This window comes from Crinia signifera, chromosome 6 (assembly GCF_055691185.1).
Source record: "Crinia signifera chromosome 6, ASM5569118v1, whole genome shotgun sequence".
Classification (NCBI taxonomy): domain Eukaryota; kingdom Metazoa; phylum Chordata; class Amphibia; order Anura; family Myobatrachidae; genus Crinia; species Crinia signifera.
This window is the reverse complement of record NC_139222.1, coordinates 118,511,827-118,536,998: the sequence shown is the minus strand read 5'-3', so window position 1 is coordinate 118,536,998 and position 25,172 is coordinate 118,511,827. Positions and strand designations below refer to the sequence as shown.

The following is a 25,172-nucleotide window of genomic DNA, read 5'->3' as shown; positions in this document are numbered from 1 at the left end:
GTGGCAGTACGCGTCCTCCGACCTTTTCATACCCCCACTATCCACGTTGGCATGGAGTAGATTTTAGATAGTGTGGCGAGCGCATCGAGCCACCGAGCCCGAAGCGTGGCGAGCGCACGCATATTACATGTATTCCGCGTCCCCTCGCGGGGCTCGACACGCTTCGGGCTTGGTGGCTTGCTGCACTCGGCACACTATAGAAAATCAACTCCACGCCGACGTGGACAGTGGGGGTAAGAAAAGGTCGGAGGACGCGTAGTGCCGCCCCTCGCGATCTCGCTGCGCTCGCCGCGCTTCCGGTTGGCATTGATAGTGGGGGGGGGGGGAATTTAACATTGTAAGGACCCATCTGGGTGGTTGTACAATAAAAAATCATATACCATCTCATTGTATGCCATTGTATGGCGTACAATGCCATACAATTTTTTATTGTACAACATCGCGTCCCATTGCATCCCATATTTAGTCTTATGGTATACAATGCGATGGGCGCTGTTCTAGGAAACAAGTACCGATTAATTCAAACCTTAACTGCAGCGACATTCATAATGTTGATATGTTCATAATGTTGATATTATGAATATATTGAATGCACATGTTGACGTTCTGAATATGCTGATAGTGTCCACAATTTGAATTTCCTCATTTTATCTTTAGGGGACAAATCCTTACTGAGTGGGTATGTAATTGTAAATTATATAGAGCTTCTAAAAAATTATTCACTTACTATTTGTTGTGTTCAATGAAACAATTGTCACATAGTTTTATAATTCTCTGCCCAGTGTGACAACAACCATTAAATGCGATTACACCTAAACCAGTAAAGTGATGAAATTAAGCAGATAATGGTATGCACAAATATTTCTAGTATAACTTAAACATGATAATGAGAAGAGGACATTTAAGAGAAAAACATGGGCATGATGTCCCACTAACATACCTCCACGAGCTGGTAGTGTGGCTTGGGAAACAACGTGATGTTGGTACCCTATGATAATAAACCATCAGTGTGTGCAGGTGTTCTCTCATTGGGTACCATATAACAATGGTCTCCATACAGGAGAGAGCGGTTTCTAATTCTTTTGATGACAGCCATGACTGGCTTGACACGACAGTCCTCCGGAAAGAGCACTTGGTAAAAGTTGTTAGTGTATGTGACATGTCACCCTGCAGCTGCACTTGAAATGTAAGGGTTTGGTCAGTATAAGGTTCTGTGGTGACAGGAGCCTGTGCAGTACACAAAGAGTTATTACTGCTAGCAGTAGTAGTGTACAGTGCTCCTCTGACCTTTCATATAACTGTAATCTGATGAGCTGATCCTTCTCATATTTACACTTGCACATCTTGGAAAAACAGCTAACACAGCACTGAACAAGAATCATCAGAACTATGATACTCGTAAACAGGGAGACTTCAAAGAGTAAATATAGGCTCCTGGAAATTCTGTGTTCTGATTGCTAGCTCTTCAGACAGGATTCTTAACTTATATAAATTTTTTTATAAATCCTCAGCCTCTAATGCATCCTGAGCAGTATATCCTCTCAAGGTCCTTGTCTCTAAGTATCAAAGTTCACCTGCATAATCCAGCAGCTGTCTAAATATAGACTCAAGACCTCAAAAATATTCTCGAAGGGCTCGGATTGACTGACGTATATGAGTGACCCAAGAAAACACTTCTTGAGGTCTCACCATTGTTTAGAACAGAGATAGGCAAACTGTTGGTGGCAACGGTGCCTTACTGATACTTAGGTCACATCGTGAGAAGAAGAAAAAAGGGGTGAACATAAAATATACATGAACAAGAGCATATTAAAGTAAAGATGAACCCACTATGCCATATCCAAACTTACATTTTTTAAATCAATTTGCTTTTATGTGTGGTAGGCCAAGGTCTTGGAATTGGAATTATGGGGTACATATAATAATGGAAATAAGGGGGGGGGAGGAGTACAGAAAATCCCAGTATATATTGCTTCTTAATCTGTCCAAAACTGTTTACTTGCATCTTCTGTCTGCAAGCGATGAAACATGCATGTAGTGCCAATGTGGTGGTACTTGAAGACCAAGGTATATCTTATATACCCAGGCTTCTTCTCAAGCACTGGTTTTACCACATTAAGCTGCCGATATCTGCTTCTCCTCATTTGAAGAGTGTGAGGGAAGCATAAATTCTCCCATGTCTTAATGTTCTTATGTTTTTTTCTTCTTTGATTTTGGCTTCATGACCATTGCTGTCATTATTTCTTAAGTATATGAAGGGATACTTTGAATTGTGGGAGCCAGTGAGATTCTGCCAAGATAGTCACAAGATTTAAAGTGGCAATTAGTTTAAAGCCTGATTTTTCCTTTTATACCAATTGTTGCTTCAAATCAGAATCAGAATCAGAATCTGCTTTATTGGCCATGTATACTTGCATATACTAGGAATTTGTTTTCGGTTTGCAGTGCAACAGCCAGGAGGGTAACAAAGACAAGAAAAAATAAAAAGATAGTGCTCTGGTTTAGGTATAGACCAGGGGTTCCCAATCTTTTTTGAATCATGGCACCCTACAGTATAAGAATTGTTTCACGGCACCCCTAGGCCAAGAAATTTATGTATAACATAAAGTAGATTGTGTTTATATGTGCTTCTTAGGTACAGTTATGTGTTACAGGGCAGGATTTGGTTCTGATTGTACATATTTTTTGATTGGCAGCAACCAGCATTGGTTTTATCCATAAATAATTGATCATAAATAATTTGAATTGGTCCTGGATCACCAACCCGTGGCACCCCTGCAAGTGTCCCGAGGCACCCCAGGGAGCCTAGGCGCACAGTTTGGGAACCACTGGTATAGACAATTGCCAGTCTTTAGAAATGTTAAAATAATAAATTTAAAGATACAGTAAACAACATGGAATAACAAAGAATAATATACATCTTAATAATCCATCTAATAGGTACCAGCCGATACCAAACACAATTAAAATAATATTAATAGTAATATAAATATAAATGTAAATAACAGCTAAAAAATCTTCTTTTCTGAGGAGAATAAAATTAATGCCAAAAAGTCTCACTTGATAAATCCACTTGTTATTAGTCAAGCTGAGTATATTAATACTAAGGAACCAGCCAATCTTTAATTGTGTTAGTACTGTATATGAGCAGTCCAGCAATGTAAGCATTCCGGGTTACTTGTTTAATTGCTGTCCATTGGTCCAACTAGTTTGGTTAGTCAGTGGTAGCATCAATACTATGCCCAAGATGGTAATATTGAAACAGAACAGTTAATTGTAACTATATTTACCAGACCTCTGTTTAATGACAGGGTGGTATGTAGAGAAAGGGCTTCATTAGCAGCAGTGATCACCAAGCATACTGGATAGATGGAGACCAAACTCTGAATTCAATTAAAGCTTGGAAGGGACGCCCGGGAACAAGTAAACAGTATACAATGTATACAATAAAAACAGGTGGGGGAACACGTACAGTCATGCAGAAAGATATTCTATTGGGACACAGTGTTAAATTATGTGCAAAGGGGTATGACATGACAAGACAGTGCAATGTTCAGGAGTTTGCTTGTCAACAGGTGAACCGCTTGCGGGAAGAAACTTTTAAGTTTCTGGTGGACCTGGTAGGAATAGCCCAGTAGCGTCTGCCTGATGGCAGCAGGTTAAACAAACCATGGCCAGAATGTAGCTGGTCCTTGACTATCTTCATTCCCAGCTTTTTTGCTCCGGACAGAGGGAAGGTCTTCCCCAATGAACTTCTCTGCAGTTCTGACTATCTTTTGGAGTCTGCATTTGTCTCTCTTGCTAGCGGAGCCATACCAGACCAGTATTGAGGAGCACAGAACAGACTCCACAATTGCAGAGTAGAAAAGGAGCCGAAGCTTCTGTGGGATGTTGGACTGCCTCAGTTGCCTAAGGAAGCAGTTGTTAGCGGAGGAACACGAACTCTTCCTAAAGTCCACTACCATCTCAATGGTTTTGAGTCGGTTGAGCTCTAGACGGTTGCTGCTGCAACACCAGGCCAATCGGTCCTTCTCATCTAATCTAGTGACTATCACGCTAGTCCCCCTGGCTCATACAAATTTGCTATTACTAGGGATCGCTTCAGTGTGTTACCATCAATGATATCACTGGTGGTTCAGCTCTATGGTATGAAACCATTTATAGGGATCCATAGATACATTTGCCAATTGGGCAGTTGGCCAATCACAATTGAATGCGGTGCTTCCTGGGTCACATCGAGGAGTAGAGCTAGGCTCTGTTCTGGCACCAGGGAGAAAGAACAAAAAACATAATCGGGCTTTGTGCCATCGATGGCAAAATGATCATACTACAGCGTCCTTGACTATCGATGGCTGTTCACAACTACTATTACATTTGGCCCTTTAGGCAGTATTCAATATAAAATATCGCCGTCTGCAGCGAATCCTGTTTAGGATTCGCTGCACACTCGCTGTGTTCCGGAGGGCTGGCTGCCACTCGCTCTCCCTGTATTCAATGTCGGAGGGGCGAGTTGCCCCTCGCGGCGAATCTTAACCCCTGCAGCGGACCAGTGGCAGGGAGCTGTGGGACGGTGGCAGGCAGGGAGATTGAAGTCTCCCTGCCTGCCCCAGAACTTTTGTGGAGGGGAGGAGGGCTCCCCGGGACCCAGGCAGCACAAGCTGCCCCCTCCCCAGAGCCAGCAGGGGACCGGGTATAGTCACTGCTCCCGATCATGCATATGTAATGATCGGGTGCAGTGAATATATGATAATCTAATGAGCGGCTCGGCTCCCGGCCCCCTGCTGGCTGCTCTGTGTAAAAAAATATAGGTACTTATGTAATATCTGGACTCACGTTTTTCTTATGAGACCGCGTCCCCTCGCGGGGCTCGCTGCGCTCACCACGCTTCGGGCACGGTGGCTCGCTGCGCTCGCCACACTATATAAAATCAACTCCATGCGTAGTTGGATAGTAGGGGTATGAAAAAATGGGGTGCATTTAACATGGGAGTCCAGATAATACATAAGTACCAAAATAATGGGATGCGGTCATTTGGTCGAATGCATTATGGTCGAATGTCATTACATCGAATCCATTAGGTCGAATTGCTAAAAGGTCGACATGATTCTAGGTCGACATGGGAAAAGGTCGAAAAGATTCTAGGTCGAAAGGTCATTAGTTCGACAGGTCATTAGGTCGACAAGGTCATTAGGTCGACATTGTCTAGGTCGACATTCACAAAGTCGACATGGGGTTTTTCACTGTTTTTTGAGCCGACATGTGCTGACAGGCGGTATTTCATGCCCTACCATCCACTAGGGCGTGGTGGGAGAATAAAATAGTGTGCCGAGCGTAGCGAGGCACCGTGCCCGACGCATCGCGAGCGCAGCGAGCGATGCGAGGGGATGCAGTGCACTTTAAACTGTGTCCATGTCGACTGTGTTGACATTCAGGTAAAAAAACAGTGAAAAACCCCATGTCGACTTTGTGAATGTCGACCTAATGACCTGTCGAACTAATGACCTTTCGACCTAGAATCTTTTCGACCTTTTCCCATGTCGACATAGAATCATGTTGTCCTTTTAGCAATTTGACCTAATGGATTCGATGTAATGACATTCGACCATAATGCATTCGACCAAACGATCCCAACCCCAAAATAATATATATATTTTTTAACAAAAGGTTTTTATGAGGTCTGCGCTAGGTATGTGTTCATGAATCAATAAATGCTGGATGTGCAATATGATTGCATATGAAAAAACACACATTTATTGCTGTGGTACTAAACAATGTATTACACATGTGCCTGATTAGGCATGTTAATGACAATGTCCAGTGGTGGTACAGACAATAAGCAAGTGGTGCAGTGCAAATTATGGTGAGCCTGTGGCTCAAGTTCTCAATGGTGGTGGGCAGCGGGATAAGCTGCACAAGGGTGGTGGGGTAAGGCAGTCTGGAATGGGGGGGTGTAAGTCGGAGACAGAAGCAGCACTGACTCCTCCTGTACTTACACATTGGTACCAGCAGCTGGGAGACCCGGATTACTGTGGTCCTGAGGGGTCTGTAATACCCAGCAAGGCACAGACTCGCATGTTCTTCTAAATAGAGTAGAGCGCACGGAGCGTGTAGGGACTGAGACGCCGGTGCCGGGATCTCGCGATAACAGTACCCGGAAGTCTCACCCCAAACACCGGCGGGCTGCACGGCTGAGGTGCGCATCGAGAGGTGATCGCGGCGTGGGTCCTGAGGAGAACACAGTCCAGCAAACACAGGTCCGAGGTGTACTGCGGATGGGAAGGGACGCCAGCCCCCCGCACCACCAGTACTGTGTCACCCAGACTTTTCTTCCCCCCCATTCCATACTGCCTTACCCCACCACCCTTGTGCAGCTTATCCCGCTGCCCACCACCATTGAGAACTTGAGCCACAGGCTCACCATTATTTGCACTGCACCACTTTCTTATTGTCTGTACCACCACTGGACATTGTCATTAACATGCCTAATCAGGCACATGTGTAATACATTGTTTAGTACCACAGCAATAAATGTGTGTTTTTTCACTGCCAATCATATTGCACATCCAGCATTTATTGATTTTTGAACACATACCTAGCGCAGACCTCATAAAAACCTTTTGTTCAAACTATTTATTAGAGGGTAGCCCCCCCTCTTTGAGGACTTGCAGCTTGTATGCAATTACACCCCCACCTGGGTTAGCGCCAACCATCCTTTTTCTGTATATATATATATATTTTTTTAATTAAAATATATATTCATGTGCTATAAGCACATGAATAAAAATAGCATGCCCCTTCACAGAATAAAATTCCTGATTTTTTTCATTTTTATTTAAAAAGTTCACATTCCATGAAAATATGGAAAATTGCTACACGGAGAGACACGGCGAAAATCACTCAGAAAGACGGTGAGAAGTGCACATTGAATAGGGTTGCTCGCTTTTTGAGAGCAAAAGTCTCCGTCCAATGTGAGAAAAGTACAAACTCGCCATAAAACACGGCTAATTTTTCTCATTGAATACTGCCCATTGTCCTTCTGTACAGGTTAATATACAAAATAAAATTGTTTGGTACTTATGTATTATCTGGGCTCCCATGTTAAATGCACGCCATTTTTTCATCCCCCTACTATCCAACTACGCATGGAGTTGATTTTATATAGTGTGGCGAGCGCAGCGAGCCACCGTGCCCGAAGCGTGGCGAGCGCAGCGAGCCCCGCGAGGGGACGCGGTCTCATAAGAAAAACGGGAGCCCAGATATTACATAAGTACCAATTGTTTTGTTGTCAGATATTGTACAGTGTCTCAGATTGCATTATTCACTGTTGAAGGGTGTTTTTTGCTGTGAAATGGAGGGACATGTAATCAGAATATCCAAATGACAAGTCCAGTTCTGTGTAAAGGAAGGATTAGAAGCTGTCTGCGAGTTTGCTATAAACATACATTTGCATTGCAAGCTATTCCACTGCTTCATACATACCCTGCTGCTTATGATATTGTCTATTAACAACTAAAAGGAGTTGTTTTCGGCTATATGAAAGTAAGCTGCCCACTTACTTAAGATACTTATGATTATTGGATTACACTTGTTCATGTAATGTGTCTGTGACGAATTGCTTTTAATCTCATGGATGGATTTCAGGAGGTTTTAAATTGTGATCACTTCATGCAGGACTCTAGGGACATATGTACGTTTTCCACTGTGTGCAAAGTGGCCATTATCACAGCGGGTAATGACAAAATGCCTTCCATGGAGAGTATATGTAGCAGCTTATTTACAAATGTGATATTGTTTTCTCTAGAATTTAAGCTCACAGGAGACCTCAGAATTGAATAAGGTGTTAAGAAGGGTTGTACACATGGTGAGATTTTGGCAGGGGATTTTTGACTCGATAATCAAAATCTCCTAGAAGGTTAGCCAAAATCTCAGTTTTTCTGCTGCTTAGTCAATATCATCTAGCATAGATAGACTGTGCAGGCAAGGCAATTTTGACTAGATCATACTGTCATCATTACTTACACTACAGAATTGCTTATGCTGCTTTCCCACTACCTAAACGGGTAAAGACCAGGTATTTGTAAACGGGTCTTTAAACGGGTAAGTGCTATAAAGACCCTTTCCCACTGCAGCTCTTAAACAGTAATTTGCCATTTAAATGCCGTTTTTGTCACATTCACATATACCCATTTAAGCAACCCGTTTAAACCCATAGTAAACATGGGCTGTCATATAGAATGGACTTTTCTGCCCCCACAGGTCCACACTAATGATGTTTTGAGAGAACAAAAGGAGGGGGTGGGGACTGGTCTGATCAGTGTTGCAATAATGGCAGACAGAGCACATGTCTCTGCTGATTTACTGCCTGATTTTCTTCCACGTCCTCATTCTGAGTTTCAGGGATCACTTCATGGGTCTGCGGTCGCAGCATGTCCTCATTAAACAGGGGCGTGGATGTTGTGGACTGAGCTGGTTCCACAGGTGGGGTTAATGTTTGTTCTGCACACGACTGTGCAGCTTCATGCCGACTTTCGGCTGCTGCCAGGCTAGATGATAATGCTACTGGATTAGCAAGTGCAGAATGCCCGAAAACCGCCATGCATTGGTCGAAGTACAACCACTCCCTACGTGCAGAGCAGCTTCGGTTCCGGTTCTGGTCTAGTACATTGTGGAATAAGCGTTTCAATGCCTTCAGCTTATTTATAATTTGCGTAGTGGTTCTTATAAATACCCATGCTGCCATCATATTGATGATATTACGGTATATTGCAGCATCCTTCACCGTACCGGTCATCTGACACATGATTTCTTCTTCCCCACGAATTCGAAGGCGTTCCCTGATCTCCTCCTCTGTCCAACTGGGCATGGTAGCAGAATGTAAACAGCAGTACAGCACAAAAACGTTTTAGCTCTTCTCTGTCTACTGTCTGCTGTGATTACTTCCTGGAAATTGTATTTTTAAACGGGTACAGCAACCTGGAGCATTCCCACTGCAGCTATCCCCATTTAAAAAGGCTAAAAAAATAGCAAATTCCCATTTAAGAGCTGCAGTGTGAAAGGGGTATTAGTCAAAACCTCCAGTGCATCTAGCCAAAATCTCTGGTGCATCTAGTCAAAATTGGCCATTAGCCAATATCTCACTGTGTGTTTGGGGCTTAAGGCAATTTTTTTATCTGAATAAATTATGACAGATGTGTCCTCATACACTGTGCCTTCAGATGCATCGAGCAGTCTCTCTCAGCAAGTCAGGGCCTAGCAAATTGGCTGCAAAAAATATTTATCCTGTTCCCACACATACATAAAAGTAATTCCTGTGAGCTAAAAGTCGAAGCAAAGTGTCTTTAGTACACTTTGGGTCATATTTTGCTGCATCTGCAATGCAAAAAAAAAGCAAAACTTGGTCTTCCACTTGGTGTTGCTCAATTGCGCCAGCATCTTGCACTGTAGGACATATTCGTTCTACATTATGGATTTTCGTATGTCGAGTTATGAATTTTTTGTTAACATGAGGTAACTTATTCCATTTAGTGTCTACACCACTAATTTCTAACATGGTGGCATGTGCCTATTTCTCACCAGTACCAAATTATAAATCCTTGGTGTAATATTTCAAGACCTATTTAGTTGAAAGAGGCCCATGCCATGTGGCCTTTTTCAACTTATCCCCTCAACTGACTCGGTTGACTCGTATCGCCTCTATTCTCTACTATTACTCCTACCCTCCTCATCTGGAAATCCGTGTAATTTCCTCTACATTTAGATCCCTTATTTCTTTCTTCGTGAATTCTTGATTCCTCTAGGGATTGATATAATTTGCTTTACAGCCTGGACTGTAATGGGTATCTTCAGTGTTGGCCAGCTGATGTCTTCTCCAGTAATCTGTTAGTTCTCTGAGAAATGGGACAGTCTCCACTCTGGTAATATATACAATACCAACATAGAAAGTGAGAGATTTGGTAACAAACATTTCTTTATTTTTAAAGCGGCAATCATTTACAATTCAAAATCAAACAGTGTAAATGATTGCCGTTTAAAAAAAAAAACTGGGGATTTCTCACCAAATCTCTCACTTTCTGATTCTATCATCCTATTACTTTTCACCCTTAATTTCTACCTCTACTAGACTAGCCACTGCTAAGAGAGATCTATCTTACTAAGCCGTGGCTGAGGATGAACTTCCAACCAGCTCCCAACTTTCATTTTTCAAACATGACCGTTGGGAGCTGATTGGCTGGTACTTTATCTCTGTCTACTTTATGATCTACTTAGTAATTAGACCCCTTAATATGAAAAACTATCCCCCCCCCCACAAAAAAATACTCCTTCTATATGATATCCACTCTGTATAAACTCCTTTTAGATAACTGTTCACCCCCCCTCCATTATTATACCACAGACAAAATCTTTCCTTTTTTTAAAAGCAGAATGTGCTATGGGTCACATTCAGACCTGAAGGCTGCTGTGTGAATTTGCATAGAACTGCGCTCAAAAAGCCGCCGCCCAGACAGCCTGAAATCCCTCCCTGTGCAAGTCTTTGAATGACTCCTTCCCAGTGTGTGCAAGTGTGTGTAACTCTGACCCTTCCACAACTCTGCGACAGAGAAAGTAATTGAAACATGTAATTAAAAAGTGCCACCAAAGTGCACCGTACCCCGCAGCTTAGTTTGCAGTGTCACACTCCTCACCATCCTAGTTAAGGCCCTGGATAAACGCACTGCATTCACTGGGACCTACCACATCAATGACGTGTTTCCTGAATATCTACTGTCTCTCTCTCCACTTGCACATGGCTTCCCCAAATTGCTTGAAATGATCACAATGCACAGATTGAAATGTCATTTACAAGTACAGTTCAGAAACAGCTCAAAGTGCTCCTGGCTCATAACGTTTGGTCCTAATCAGAGAGGAACTACCATTGGTGCAACAGGTGCAGTGTACCGGGCCCCTGAGGACTGCACCTGTCACCCACTGTTTTCCCTGTCACACGCTGCCTTCCCCTACCTCTTCTTGTCAACCAATGGTGTGTTGCATATTGTGATCTTGGGTTGGGGTGGAGGAGGGGGTGGCCCAAATTAATATTTTTGTAAATAGGCTCATTACCCACAAGTTCCACCAATGGTCCTGATGGTGTGTGCCTACAGTGTAGTATAGAAAGAGTCCAGTGGCAGGATCAGCTCTACACCACCTGGTTTTGGGTTATCAGAACTGGAAGTGTGGGTTCCACCAGTTTGTCAGAGACTGGAAGTGTGTGTGACGCCGCTGTGCGCTGGTGCTTTCAATGTGGAACTGGAAGTGGGCTAACGTTGTGAATGCCGGAAAGTGAGATGTGGGCAGCTGATATTTGTATTCCCTCACAATGACAAATGCATACGTTCCACATGAAAATAGGACCCCTGTACCACTATTAAAGCTAATACCATACTTCGCATTCCCGCATATTCCCTCCCTACATAGTTCATGGGATCCAAATGTGTGGGTGCATTCAAAACCTCTCCAGATATACATGTAAAAGATGAAAACATTAAAATATAGCATAAAAAGGACAATAAAATTAATGCAAAAACCATTTCAGTTCTGTATTGGAGGTCCACGTGCTCAGTTGTCGAAATTGACACCTTTTGTCAGTTTTGACCTTGTGTATGTTGACCTTTCCCCGTCAACCTAATATGACTGTCGACGCAGACATTGTCTGTGAGCTGTGAGCTACTGGCAGAATGCAGCATTTGAGTCGCTAAAATAGCAGATAAAAGTATGTGACAATATTAGCAGCAAAGCCTTGCATATAGATCATACTGTACATATGTATAATGTCACTGACTAGTTCAAATAAACTAGGAGGCCAGTTCAAATGTATGGACATGTTATAAAGCAAAGGTAGGAACATTGTGATAAAGAGTACATGTAAAACCCAAAATTGTTGGGAGAGTACATGTAAATCCCATGGGTAAGAGTGCTAGTCAGGGTATCTGGATTATCAGAGAGCTGTACCCATAATATATGTGGTCTACAACTGGAGATGGTCAGAAAGAATAGGGAAAAATGACATGGGAGAGTACGTACAAAGCTGCTGGTATTAGATGGCTTGTGGGATCTATAACGTACAACAGGCTGATAATCTGAAAGCTCTAATGGGGAAGTGCCCATAAGGGGCTCAGGTTAAAGGATCAATAGTCAATGGGTAACTGCATGGGAGGAGAAAAATATATATATACACCACATGGAACACCTGTTTTTGTCCCTCTGTACCTTGCTCTGTAGGAGACCTGAAAGAAAGTGTTGCTCCTCTAGGGAGTGTATAGTAAACCTGCACACTAGGTAATTGCAAGAAAACACCAAAATTTTATAAATCGGGATAGCTGGTACTGTCTATAAATTAGGGTGCAACAGTACAGTCACTGAAGGAGACCTCACAGACCTCAGCACTGCCTCTGATTAAAAACTCTCCCATAACGAGATCAGAGCTCAGCACAAGCCTCTTAGCCTCTGACCTCTTGTGCAAAGTCTCATGGGAATTAGTCAACTCCCAGTAATACACTGCACACTTGTGCACCTAGGTCGGGATGTATACGGAGCTCCCCCCCCCCCCCCCTCCCGCGCGATACCTGTGATGTGGTGTGTCTCTGACCTATCCCCTGGGCGCCTCCTCCCCTCACGCCGGGAAGCCTAAGCAGGCTGTCCCTGGCGCCTCCTCCTCCCCCCCCCCCCCCCCCTATGGCCGGAAGGACGTCCGGTTGAGTTGCTAGGGGGAGGAGGAGTTTACCTTCCGGGTCCAGGAGGAACTGTAGGAAGGTAAGCCAGGGGGAGGGGGGTCAGCATCTGCAGCGGAGGCGGTATGTTGCGGGGGGCGGTGATAGAAGTCCATAAGCTTCTATAGGGTATCACCAGCCAAAGGTGGCGATACCCTACCCGACGAAGACGGGGCGGCTGGGTTTTAGTACATTCGAAAATGCATTTTTACCTTAGTACATCCCGTCCTCAGTGTGAATCGGCTCCCAATGCTCAGCACCATTCATCATTGTCACATCAACAGATAGGTGAAACTGCAGCACTACCCAACTCCCATGCACAAAATCTTTAGGTAAAAAAATGATATATATATATATATTTTTTTAAAAGACATGCCAGACAAAGGGGGGCCCTAGGTAGATACTGACCCACCTGAGCTCCCCCTTAATCCGGGCCTTACTCTACCACATTATTTCTATTGTTACAGAAACACAGTGTGGCATCTGTGGGACTTATTAATGAAGACTTAGCAGATGAAGACACAGAGAAGAGAGACTGCAATGGCCGAATAATACCCAGAGTGGTGATTGAAAACAACATTTCTCAAGAAGATGATGATGTGAGTTTCATTAAAGGACATATTTATCAAATAAAGTTGTGGTATAGCCTCAAAAAACACCTGATTTTGGGGAAAACTGCAAATATTAGGTATGGCCACAATGCAGTGCCAGATTAAGCCTTTGGGGGACCAGGGCACTTTAGACAGGGGGGCCCCCTTGCACTGGTCATAACTGGCCACAAACTGCATGGGAGATATATATATACATACATACATACCACGTGAAAAGCCTATGCTTGTCCCTCTGCACCTTACTTTGTAGGACTGTAGGAGACCTCACAGTCCCAGTGCTGCCTCTGATTAAAAACCCTCCCATGACTAGGCTGCTGCTGCTGTCCTCCATGTGCCTGAAAAACATGAGCTCCACCAATCAGAGCTCAGCACAAACCTCTCAGCCTCTGCCCTCTTCTGCAAAGTGTCATGGGACTTAGTCAACTCCCAGTAATGCACTGCACACTTGTGCGGTCAGTGTGCTTTGGCACCCCATGCTCAGCACCATTTATCATAGTCGCATTGGCAGATAGGTGAAGCTGCAGCACTATCCCACTCCTGTGCACAAAACCTTTAGCTTTAAAAAAAATACATGCCAACCACAGGGGGCCCCTAGCTAAAGGGGGGCCCCTAGCTAGAGGGGGGCCCAAGGGTACTGACCCCTTTTGCCCCTGCTTTAATCCGGCCCTGCCATAATGTATGAAGAAGGGACTGCAGCAGATGGGTATGATATTACACCCCGACAGTCATTAGCCCGATGTCGGAATCTCAACTGCGGGCACAGTGGCTTTCTACACTCACCACCTAGTTTCCTATTTTATTCTCCCTCTATGGGGGTCATGGACCCCAACGAGGGAGAATAGCCGCTGCCTGTGTGTCTGGCTTTTAGCAGTCGGCATCTCCCGATCTGCCATAGTCCTTTCTACCGCAACCGCTGCTATGAATTCAGATTTACTAAGCTCCAGAATGCAAATAATTCAGGTTGTCCTCGGCAGCTAACGTCATTTGAAGATTATATTAGCAACTGTGGCCTATGGGCTACATTCCACACAACCCTCCTCGGCAATGGTTGCTGCATATGCATTGTCAACTGATCACACCCGTACAAGTAGTGCTGTGAGGTTCCTGATGTAAAAGTGAAATGGCCGCTAATGTGACCACTTTCATTTTAACACATAACAGGAATGTGACCCTGTCCCTGTATGTGTTTTTATTATTTTATATACATTACAGTGAGTATTAGTGGCATAAGGAATTACAATTATCCAGTGTCAAATCTGAGCAAGATTGATAATTGTTGTCTGTAAATGGAAATTGTTTATTGAACTGCAAGATAAGCTCCCATTTAGAACCGCTTTATAATATGCAAATCCGTAGTGGCCTCATGTAATAGCTTGTGTAAAGTGTTTTACATATTGATGTCTGCTGTGTGTAATATTCGTATAACAAGCCTAATTTAACTATTTTAATTGAGAATTTGTTCATATTCTTCTTTATTCATAGGCAAGCTCAGTTAAGACTGATCTTGAGAAGAATTCCAAAAAGTATTTGGAAGAACCAACATTGCAGAAGAAGTCAATGAGTTCAGTTAGTGTTGTCTCTGAGGCCATGATAGAAGGTCTGTGCAATGGGAAGGTATCTAACATATGAAAGACTTGTACGCAAGCTAGAAACTTAAGAAGAAACTATCACCATGTTCTGGGCTGGCATATTATTAATACTATTTATATATTCCACGGTGCATTCTCCTTGTAAGCTATCTGAGCAGTGATCAGGACGTAGAGGTGCCAGAACAGCACAGTGCACACTACGCAACTTAACTTGCAAGCATACAGTAGTACAGTGTTGGACTGCGGCACGAAGGGCCCATTGGGGGAATGCAGTTAGGGGCCCAGGACTGTGAAACTAAACTAATATTAAGTATACATAGGCTTACCAAAACTGGGAATCTAATAGATTACATAGGTGTCTGACTTCAATCTGGTAACATGCTGACTTGAAGTCAGCCAGACACACAATGCTATCCCTTTAAACCAGGTCGCTAATGAAATCCACAGATTCTAAGCTTAAGTATTTATTATAAATGCAATACAGTTGTTACTATAAAGCAGAAGAAAAAGTGAGTGACTCAGAAAAGGAGAGAGGAACAAGGGAGGGAGTGGTGGTCAGGAGAGAGATTGCATCATGGAAATAAAAGGAGTGAGTGATGGAGAGGAAAAGAGGAAAGAGGCGGGGTATGGGGCAGGGCCTCCGAGAGGGCTTGCTGGAAGGGCCCGGCGGGGCCCTGGTCTGAGCCCAGGTAAAATAGTGGGGGCGGGCCTAATCACGGGAGGCAAGCCACACCCTGTGATTAGGCCACACCTGCAAAATGTTTCTGGTGGGTAAAAACGCACTCTAAAGTCAAGGGGGGCATGTTATTGCCCATCCCCCCACCTCAGCACCAGCACACACCTACAGCATGTGCTGTGTTTACAGCAGGCTTAGCATGAGCGTCTCACTGAGCCTGCTGTAGGTGTGTGCTGCTGCTGCTGTTACTGGAGGGGGGGGGGGGGGGGGGCGCAATAACACACCCCCTCAGCTTTAGAGAGATTTTTCACCAACGTAAACATTTGGGGGCGTGGCCTAATCGAGGTCGACAGTGAAAAAGGACAGGTTTTTTTTTTTTCCAAAAAAATTTTGTTTTCATTTTTTCAAGCGTCGACAGAGTCAACATAGCACCGCGTCCCTTCGCATGGCTTGCTGCGCTCGCCATGCTTCGGGCACGGTGCCTCGCTACGCTCTGCACACTATTTTATTCTCCCACCACGCCCTAGTGGATGGTAGGGCATGAAATACCGCCTGTCGGCACATGTCGACTCATAAAACAGTCAAATGACCCCATGTCGACCTTTTGCCTGTCGACCTTCCCCATGTCGACCTAATGACCCTGTCGACCTTATAAAAGTCGACCTAATGACCCTGTCGACCTTCATTCATGTTGACCTTCATTAATGTTGACCTTCAGTCATGTCGAGCTAAATGCAGGTCGACCTTAATGCAGGTCGACCTAGTGGTGTAGACCTAATGCTTGTAGACCTAAATGCTGTAGACAATATGACCGTATCCCAATGAGACATGGGGCGAGATGCTCAAAAATTTTAAATGCGACCAAACCTCAGAAAATGCAGTTTATGGAGATTAGGCCACAGTCCGCATATGCACTAAGCCTGTAATGTGGTACATTCCTGGGCTTTCATGCGGTGGGCAAACCCATTTATTAGCATAGCCCATAGAAGCCTATGGACTTCTATTGCAGATTTCTGCTGTGAGGGTTCCTTTGGAATGCCAGCATCAATATTCTGACCACCGGCATCCTGACTGCCAACCATCCATCCATATGAGTCCTTTTTAAAATACTGTATACAGTAGTGCAATTTTCCTACTTTATTGATTACAGCTTACTAGTGCATACTACACTACTACAGTACTTGTTGATTTGCTTTCTGACTGTACATTCTATCACTCCAGTCTTGGGGCCCCCATACACTATACGATTTTGGGACGATTTCATCCGATTTCGGCACTTTGGGCCGATAACCGGATGAAATCGCCCCAAAATCGCAGGTGTGTGATGTATGATCCGATCCGATGCGCGGTCCCGTGCGCATCGGACCGGATCAGGGAGGTCGGACGGTCAGCACATAAGATCATCCGACCTCCCTGTATGCTATGCATATGCCTGCCCACCTGTCAGGCATATGCATGCAGACACCGGGGGGCGGGGGAGCACGGCGGGCAGACACACTGACCTGGCTGGGCAGCTGTGATCACAAATAGCAGCGCTGCCGCTGCGGGACGGGATGGGACGCACAGTGGCGGCTATTAGATTTTTAAAATCCCTGTCAAATGACCGGCCATTCTGTGATTGTCTGAGAGCTCTCTCAACCAATCACAGAACAGCCAGTCATTTGACAGGTATTTTGAAAATCTAATAGCCGCCACTGTGCGTCCCGTCCCGTCCCGCAGCGGCAGCGCTGCTATTTGTGATCACAGCTGCCCAGCCAGGTCAGCATCACTCGCCGCTGCCCGCCCCCACTACTGCCGCTGCCCGCCCCCACTACTGCCGCCGCCCGCCCCCACTACTGCCGCTGCCCACCCCACTGCTCCTCACCGCCCTGCAGCTCCCCATTTGTTTTACATGTGATAAATCGCAAGCGATTTATCACATGTAAAAACTGGCTCATCAAGTGCCAAATTGTATGTGAGCCTCCCGGGGAGCTGCCGGGCGGCTCACAGGAGAATTGGGTCCGACTTGTCCTAAGGACAAGTCGGCCTAATGTATGGGGGCCTTTAGTTTTCACTTTTAACTATTAAAGTGACTTGGTGAAGGTTAACCACTTACATACCAGAAATTTATAGATAGAGTAAATATACCATTATTTACGGATTTGTAAGAAGTACATTTATAGATGAAATGAAACATTTTAATTTGGGATTATATATTTTTAATAATACTGTAATTTTCATTTTATTTTGGAGTTAAAAGGTATTATTAATTGGGGTACTGATTGTGATACAGCAGTGTGGTAGGGGAGTTATACTATGGGGTATATTCAGTTGCAGTCAGATCCATTCCGACATTCATTTGTCAGAATGGATCCGACATGCTCTATTCAATCCAGTGGCCAAATCTGACTGTCCGATTTAGCCGCCGCTGCTGCTGCCCGCCCAGCCGGCACTGGGACCGGGTAAGAGACTGAGGAGGTGAACTGGAGGCAGGACAGCTCCTGCGGCAGGACCGTGAGCGACTGGGGAGGCAGAGGCAGGATGGCAGATGAAAGGACGGTGCCGAGTGAGCTGTTGCTGCTCACCCGGCATGTCCTCCCTGCCGCAATCCAACTTTATTTTAAAGCCAGAAACGGGGCAAAAACCTGTTGGATTTGTCTGCGTTTCCAACAAAAGCACGTGGATCTGTGGCTATTCCGCCAATCCAATGGGGAAGGTCGACAGTCAGCAGGTCGACAGTGTTTTTCACTTTTTTCCTGAATGTCGACACAGTTGGACACTAAAAAAGTGCACCGCGTCCCCTACCAACAGGTCGGAGCATTCCAACCTGTCGTAAACAAACATACGTTATTGCTAAGGTCGGACCCCCTTACAACCTATTAAAGTCGGAATCTGCCGTCTTAAGACAAGACGGCAGTTTTGACTGCAATGGAATATACCCCTATAGTTGTTACAGCTCACATTACTGTACATTATTTGTGTGCAATAACATGACTCATTCTATGCTAATCTCTAGTCCTATTAACATGGAGTAACCCTTGTCTTCTTGCAGAACTAGAGGAAGCCCAGCAGACGTGCCCACCCTGGTGGTACAAGTTTTCAAATAAGTTCCTAATTTGGGACTGCTGTGCTCTGTGGGTGAAGTTTAAGGGGTACATGCGAATTGTGGTCATGGATCCCTTTGTAGACCTTGGCATCACCATCTGCATTGTTCTCAATACACTTTTCATGGCTATGGAGCATTATCCAATGACTGAGCAGTTTGAGCATGTACTGAATGTGGGAAATTTAGTAAGTACCCACTCTATATTGTTAAATACCATATAGTAAATTGTGTATGAATGAAAGCTAACACACACACACACACACACACACACACACACACACACACACACACACACACACACATTATTTAACAGACTGGAGAAACAATGCTGAAATGTGAAGGCATAATCTTTTTTTTTTAAATATCTAGCAGTCCAAGGAGCTCCACACTCTCAGGTTTTAATGTATCAAATCCTAGGGTAACAACCCAAATGAAGATGCCAGGAGATCCTCATCCATGTAAATAATATAATGGTGATATTAGCACCCAGGATTGCATTGCAGAATAGGATCATATTGGGTGAATGTATCACCGGGCACAGGCAGGGACAGGGCCTCCTAAAGGAACTTAGCTCTGGTCAGGCTATGTTATGCTACCTTATGCACAGTGGCCATTTCTGGCAGATCATTTATATGGAACCCTACTAGAACTACATCCCACGTGAAGCCACATATTATGCTTTTGCGCTGAACGTACCAAATACTAAATACTGACTCGAACTGTTCTAGATATATGTGAAATGTATGTGATGTATGTTTATGACTCTCTTCCCACCCCCTTTGTGTTCCCTGATTGATGCTGCACTGTTACCACAAAAAATTCCAAGCATACGCAAGTATACCTGGCCATAGGCGAATCTAGAATTATGGTAATGGGTGGTCCCAGATCTAGATATAAAAGTAGGGGGAACTTTGCGCGGCGTAGCCGCGCGCCAAAAAGAGGGCGTGGCCTCACGGGAAGGAGGCGTGGCATCACAAAAGGGGTGTGGTATTACACTTTAGACCATACACAGTAATGCCCATTACACATTTTAGCAACCTCCGTAATACCCATTACACATAAAGCCACACCGTAATGCCAATTACACATAAGGCCACACACCATAATGCCCATTACACATTGTGCCACACATCATGATGCCCATTACATACTATATAACAAAATGTAATGCCCATTACATATTTGCCACATAAGTGCAGCTTACCTACGTGCTCATTGCTAGGGGGTTCTTGCTTGATGGCACCATAGTACCCATTACACATGATGCCGAACACCATAGTACCCATTACACATGATGCTGCACACATAATGTCCCTTACACATGATGCTGCACACATAATGTCCCTTACACATGATGCTGCACACATAATGCCCCTTACACATGATGCTGCACGCCGTAATGCCCCTTACATATTAAGCCACACATTATGCATAATGCCCCCACATACCGCCACTTGTAGCGTCCCTTAAGCAATGCCCCCCCCCAAAGTGCCACTTACTGTAACTTTTTATATGAGCCTTCGCTGCTGCTGCAGGGAGAGATGGAGATCGGTGCAGCTGCTTCTATGGGGAGAGGAGCAGAGCGCAGCGCAGAGCACGCTCCCACTCCCCTCCTGGTGTCTCCTCTAGCCGAGTGGACATTTGAAATATTGTGCGCGCTATTGTTGTGCGTGACGTCGGGGGAGCACGCCGGGTGCTGGCACCACATGATTAAAGGGGGGGCGGGCTGAGGTGAAAGCGGGGAGAAGAATTGGAGCAGAAGCTGCAGGGGTGACAGTCATTGACAGCTGGGCAGTGGGTCACGGCTATTTGAAATAATACCCCTTTCACAAAAGAAAATGCAGGGATTTACCCGGGAATATGGTCCCAGGATCATGCAGGGACATTCCCAGGCTGACCCCTTATATACCAACCTGCATTTTCTGGTGTGAGGGGGAGAGAAAACCACTCCCCTCTCCCTACCCCCCTTTAACCAACCAGCTATATCTTTGGAACCAACTGACCCATTTACATGACACCAGTATCATATTGAAGAACTTTTGAGTTGGTCCCGTGAAACTGGGCTGTTTGGTTCCAGAGAAATCTGCCCTTTAAAGAACATAAACAGTCATGAAATTACATTTAAGAAATTAACAAAAAATGGTTTAACCTCAATATCCCTGGAACCAATTAACCAATATGGATCCAGCCTGGTATCAGATTGAAGGCCCAGCGATTTGGGTTTGACTGAGATCAACCTCGAGCTTCAGTGATGCCGAAGGGGGAACTGGCAGCCGTTGGAACTGGGTGGGGGTCGGAATTAGCAGGTCCCATGTTATCCTATAGGGAAAACGTTCCAGCTTTGCCTGGCAGTATCTCCGGTTCCCAGGGGGCTAGAGACACGGGGCTGGGCTCGTTGGAAAGCCCCAGCCCTCAGCTATAAAATGGGCTAATGGGTGGTCCTGTGCACCCCCGGACCACCCCCTAGATTCGCCTATGTACCTGGCCAATAAAGATGATTCTGATTCTGCCACTGTCACTACAATGACTCTTAAGTGGGGCAGAAGAAAGAGAGAGGGGAGCACATTTTTTACTACTTCCGCTGGGAGCCAAGTTGTCTCTGGACCCGGGTTATAGTTAAAAGCTGCTGATTGGCTATGTATGCATACCTCCCAACAGTCCCGATTTTATCAGGACAGTCCCGATTGTCAGGGCCTGTCCCGCTGTCCCACCCGCGGGCGGCAGTGTCCCGCGGTGTGGGGGGGCTGTTGGGAGTCCCCCTGTCAGCTGCTAAGCAGCGGGGAATAAACGCTGTGCGCATGCGCACAGCGTCTATTCCCGCAGCCAGGGTGCTGGGTGCATGGCTAGAGGCTCACAGAGCCTCTGGGTCATGCCCCCATAGCGGCAAAATGGGGGCGTGACCTCGCGGGTGAGCCGCGAGTATAGGCCACGCCCCCAAATTAGGCCACGCCCACGAAAATTTCGGCGTGCCTTCGGCGCGCAGCAGCACCGTCCCGACTGGTGAGCTTCAAAAGTTGGGAGGTATGATGTATGTAGAAAGGAGTGTTGCTCAAAGGAGTGTCTGTGAGTGACATTCAAACATGCCAGCCATTGTAAATGGCACTGACCAGGAGATAACTCAGGTTCAAGGTGGAATGTAAGCAGGATCTGACCCATGTCCATGTCCAGAAACCTCCGTCAGACCATGTTTTTGGTGGAAAGGTGATGTAAAATAAAAAATGCAGGTGGACTAAGCCTCCAGTGCCCAGAGCACCTGCTCCGTAGCTTCTACCACAGAGTATATGTAGCTGCACAGAAATTACCACATTCCCCCTCTGGAAGTCTGATAGAAGGAGGAATGCAGGGCTATAGTAGATAACACGTTTGAACATCTGTTCCCCGCTCTTAGTACAGTATGTGCTAAGCTGCCTTCAGCGGCAGTAATAACAGTGACAGCTGAAGTTAATAAGACACAAATTAACATAAGCTATAATAATAGCCATTTACTGGTGCCTTACGCAGCACAGTAAACATACATACCCTATTCCAGAGATTACCAAACTCTGGGCCGGATTCAGAGTTCATTGCAAATCATTTTCTTTCTCTAATGGACAAAACCATGTGCACTGCAGGTGGGGTAGATGTAATACTGGTATGTGCAGAGATTGTTATAATTGGGGTTGTTATTTTGTTTCTGTGCAGAGGAAATACTGGCTGCTTTATTTTTACACTGCAATTTAGATATCAGTTTGAACACACCCCACCCAAATCTTAAGGGGCGTACACACATAACGATTTAGGGGCATTTTCTAAGCTATCTCACTTGCTTAGAAACTGTCCCTACATTGCTCTGTTTGTAGGGGCCATAGTGATAGCGATGCATGGCCCTGTGCGGCACTAATGCCCGGCATTTCATATCCAGCATGCTGGATATTAATCAGTCAGGGCCAGTGTTCTCACCAGAGAACAGCTGGCGCTGACAGATCGCACAGCGCTGACACTTTGCTGTGTGTTGAGTGTTCTTGCTGATCGATCTTGCATCGCTCAGAATGCTCAGCAAATCTCTTCATGTGTAGGCCTCTGAATTCTCTCTGCACAGGTTATTTTTGCCCCACCTGCGGCGCAACATGGTTTTATCCTGCTGAGAAAGAAAACTGCTTTGCGATCAACTCTGAATCAGGCCCTATGTCCTAAAGACACTTTAAAGCTGAGTACACTCCTACAGATTTGTCTGTCCAATGTGTGTAATGGTTTGCTCGCAAATGCTAAAAAACGGTCAGACATGATTGTTCTGATAAGTTGTTAAATCAATGGCTTTAACTAATTTTCCAGAATGACCCGTTTCCTGTTTCCTAGTGTATGGGAGCACAATGTTTGATTCTTATATGCTCCCATACATTACCAGATTTTTGTTCCCACCTGAAAGATTGGACAAATAATCTTTAGGTTTGTACCCACCAATGGTTCTATTGATTGATGGGTTCAACCACTGATGGCCACCCCTGTTTATTTGTATTATAATCTGTGGGCCAATCAGCGCCCAGGGGTGGGGCTTCATGGGTGTTGCAGGGTGGTGCTAGGTTCCTGTCACCTTGGAGGAAGAAAACAAATGATATCTCCCTATCACTGATGGCGGAAAACCATCTGGTACTTTACCATCAATGTTCAAAGTGTGAAAGAAGTTACCATTGGTCACAGACCTTTAATAATTTCAAATCATTGATGATTAATGACCATCCCTAGCTCAGGCTACATTCTTGTGTACTGAAAATATTTATGGAGTTTTTTTCATAGGTGCAGTGCTTCCCAAATCGCTTGTCACTGCTTCATTTCCTAAACCTCCATAATCATGGAAAAAAATTAAACAAATATTGTAAAATAGACACAATAATGCTGGGTACACCCTAGAACAATTTGGCCTCAATTCCCCTAATTTCGATACAATCTCCACCGATTGTATGAAAATTGGGCATGTTTTGGCAGATTTTAGATATTCCAATCCGATGCGCAACCCCGCTGGTCATTTTGCAGATCTGCCTGCTGCAGTCAGGATTTGAAACATCCCCTTCAACTGGGTACAGATCAGGATCGATTCGGAATGGGATCAGATGCAGATAATGAGCAGATTGCGTGCTCCCGCAGATCGTATGGTCGTCTCACGATCTGCTCGCGATCATGATCGTTCAGGTGTATATTTAGCATAAGTGTCCAGTATCAAAGTGTTCTTTAAATGCTGCCTCCATCAATTACTGTGCTCCGTTGCCCTTACTAGCTCCATATAATCAAAAAGCATATTTACACTTCTCTTTTTTTAAATTCCACCTGATAGTAATTTGACTCCATGTACAGTAAATACCATAAAGAAGAATAAAATCTTCAAACAGTGTTTCTTATCAGCTGTCAAATTCTACATTATTATGTACTTAAAATTACATTTAATGATTATATGTACAATAACTAATGAGAACTGTATCAACTAGTATAAAATGTTGTGCAGGACTAGGAGCTGCCAGTCTGGGGTGTCCTCCCTGTCATCTACAATCCTGAGCCTGTGCTCAGGGAATTTTTTTTGTTATGTTTTTTTTATTTTTTATTTTTTTGGGGGGGGGGGGAATATGTTTAAATGGCTTTGTAGCACAAAACAAGCCTGTTCTCTGTTTATCTGGTAAATGTAAGCAAGGGTAGTCTAATGGTTAGTATTACTGCCTCACCACACTGAGGTCATGGGTTCGATTCCCACCATGGCCCCAACTGTGCAGAGTTTGTATATTCTCCCCGTGCTTGCATGGGTTTCCTTTGGGTACTCCTGTTCCCTCCCACAATCCAAAAAATATACTGGTAGGCTCCCAACTAGGGTGGCCAATCCCGGTATCGGGATTAGAATGCGCATGCGCAGTCTAATTCTGGGCAGCGTCTGAGCACTCGCTCAGACGCTGCCCGGCTTCTCCCATACCCGGAAGCGTGATGAGGTCAGAGGTCACGCTGCATGACGAGGTCACACAGCCGCACAGCAGTCCGCCCGCCCACCCAGGCCTCCCAGCTCCAGGCCACCCCGCCTACCATTCCGGCGGCAACCCAGCCAGCAGCCCTCCCGCCCACCCACTCAGCGTACCCGGCTCCCGGCTGCACCCGGCTCCAAGCCACCCAATCAGCCCGGCCGCCCACTCCGCAAATGTAAGTAAATAGTGGACGGTCAGGGCGTTTTTTTTTTATTATTAGGGATGCCAATCCTGGGATCCCAGGATTGAGCATTTTTCAATCCCGAATCCCAGGATTGAAAAAATGCCCCAGGAATGGCATCCCTACTCCCAACTAAATTTAACCTAGAATGTCTGTGTGTACATGTGGTAGGGAATATAGATTGTAACCTCCACTGGGGTTACTATACTCTGTACAGCGCTCTTATGATAGCTATATGAAGGGAGAAGTTTAAAGATCCTGAGATCTGCCTTATAATGACAAGGAGCTAGTATTAGCTGTTGAGCCCAC

General features: G+C 45.0%; 1 protein-coding gene across 1 annotated transcript in view; it reads left to right on the top strand.

The window, feature by feature from the left end:
• Nucleotides 1–25,172, top strand: part of SCN4A (sodium voltage-gated channel alpha subunit 4) — a 122,910-nt gene that overhangs the window by 32,448 nt on the left and 65,290 nt on the right. The window contains exons 10-12 of the mRNA XM_083146942.1: nt 13,211–13,342; nt 14,837–14,951; nt 18,651–18,889. Of these exons, the coding sequence (XP_083003068.1) occupies nt 13,211–13,342; nt 14,837–14,951; nt 18,651–18,889 (486 nt within the window). The remainder of the gene's footprint in view (nt 1–13,210; nt 13,343–14,836; nt 14,952–18,650; nt 18,890–25,172) is intronic.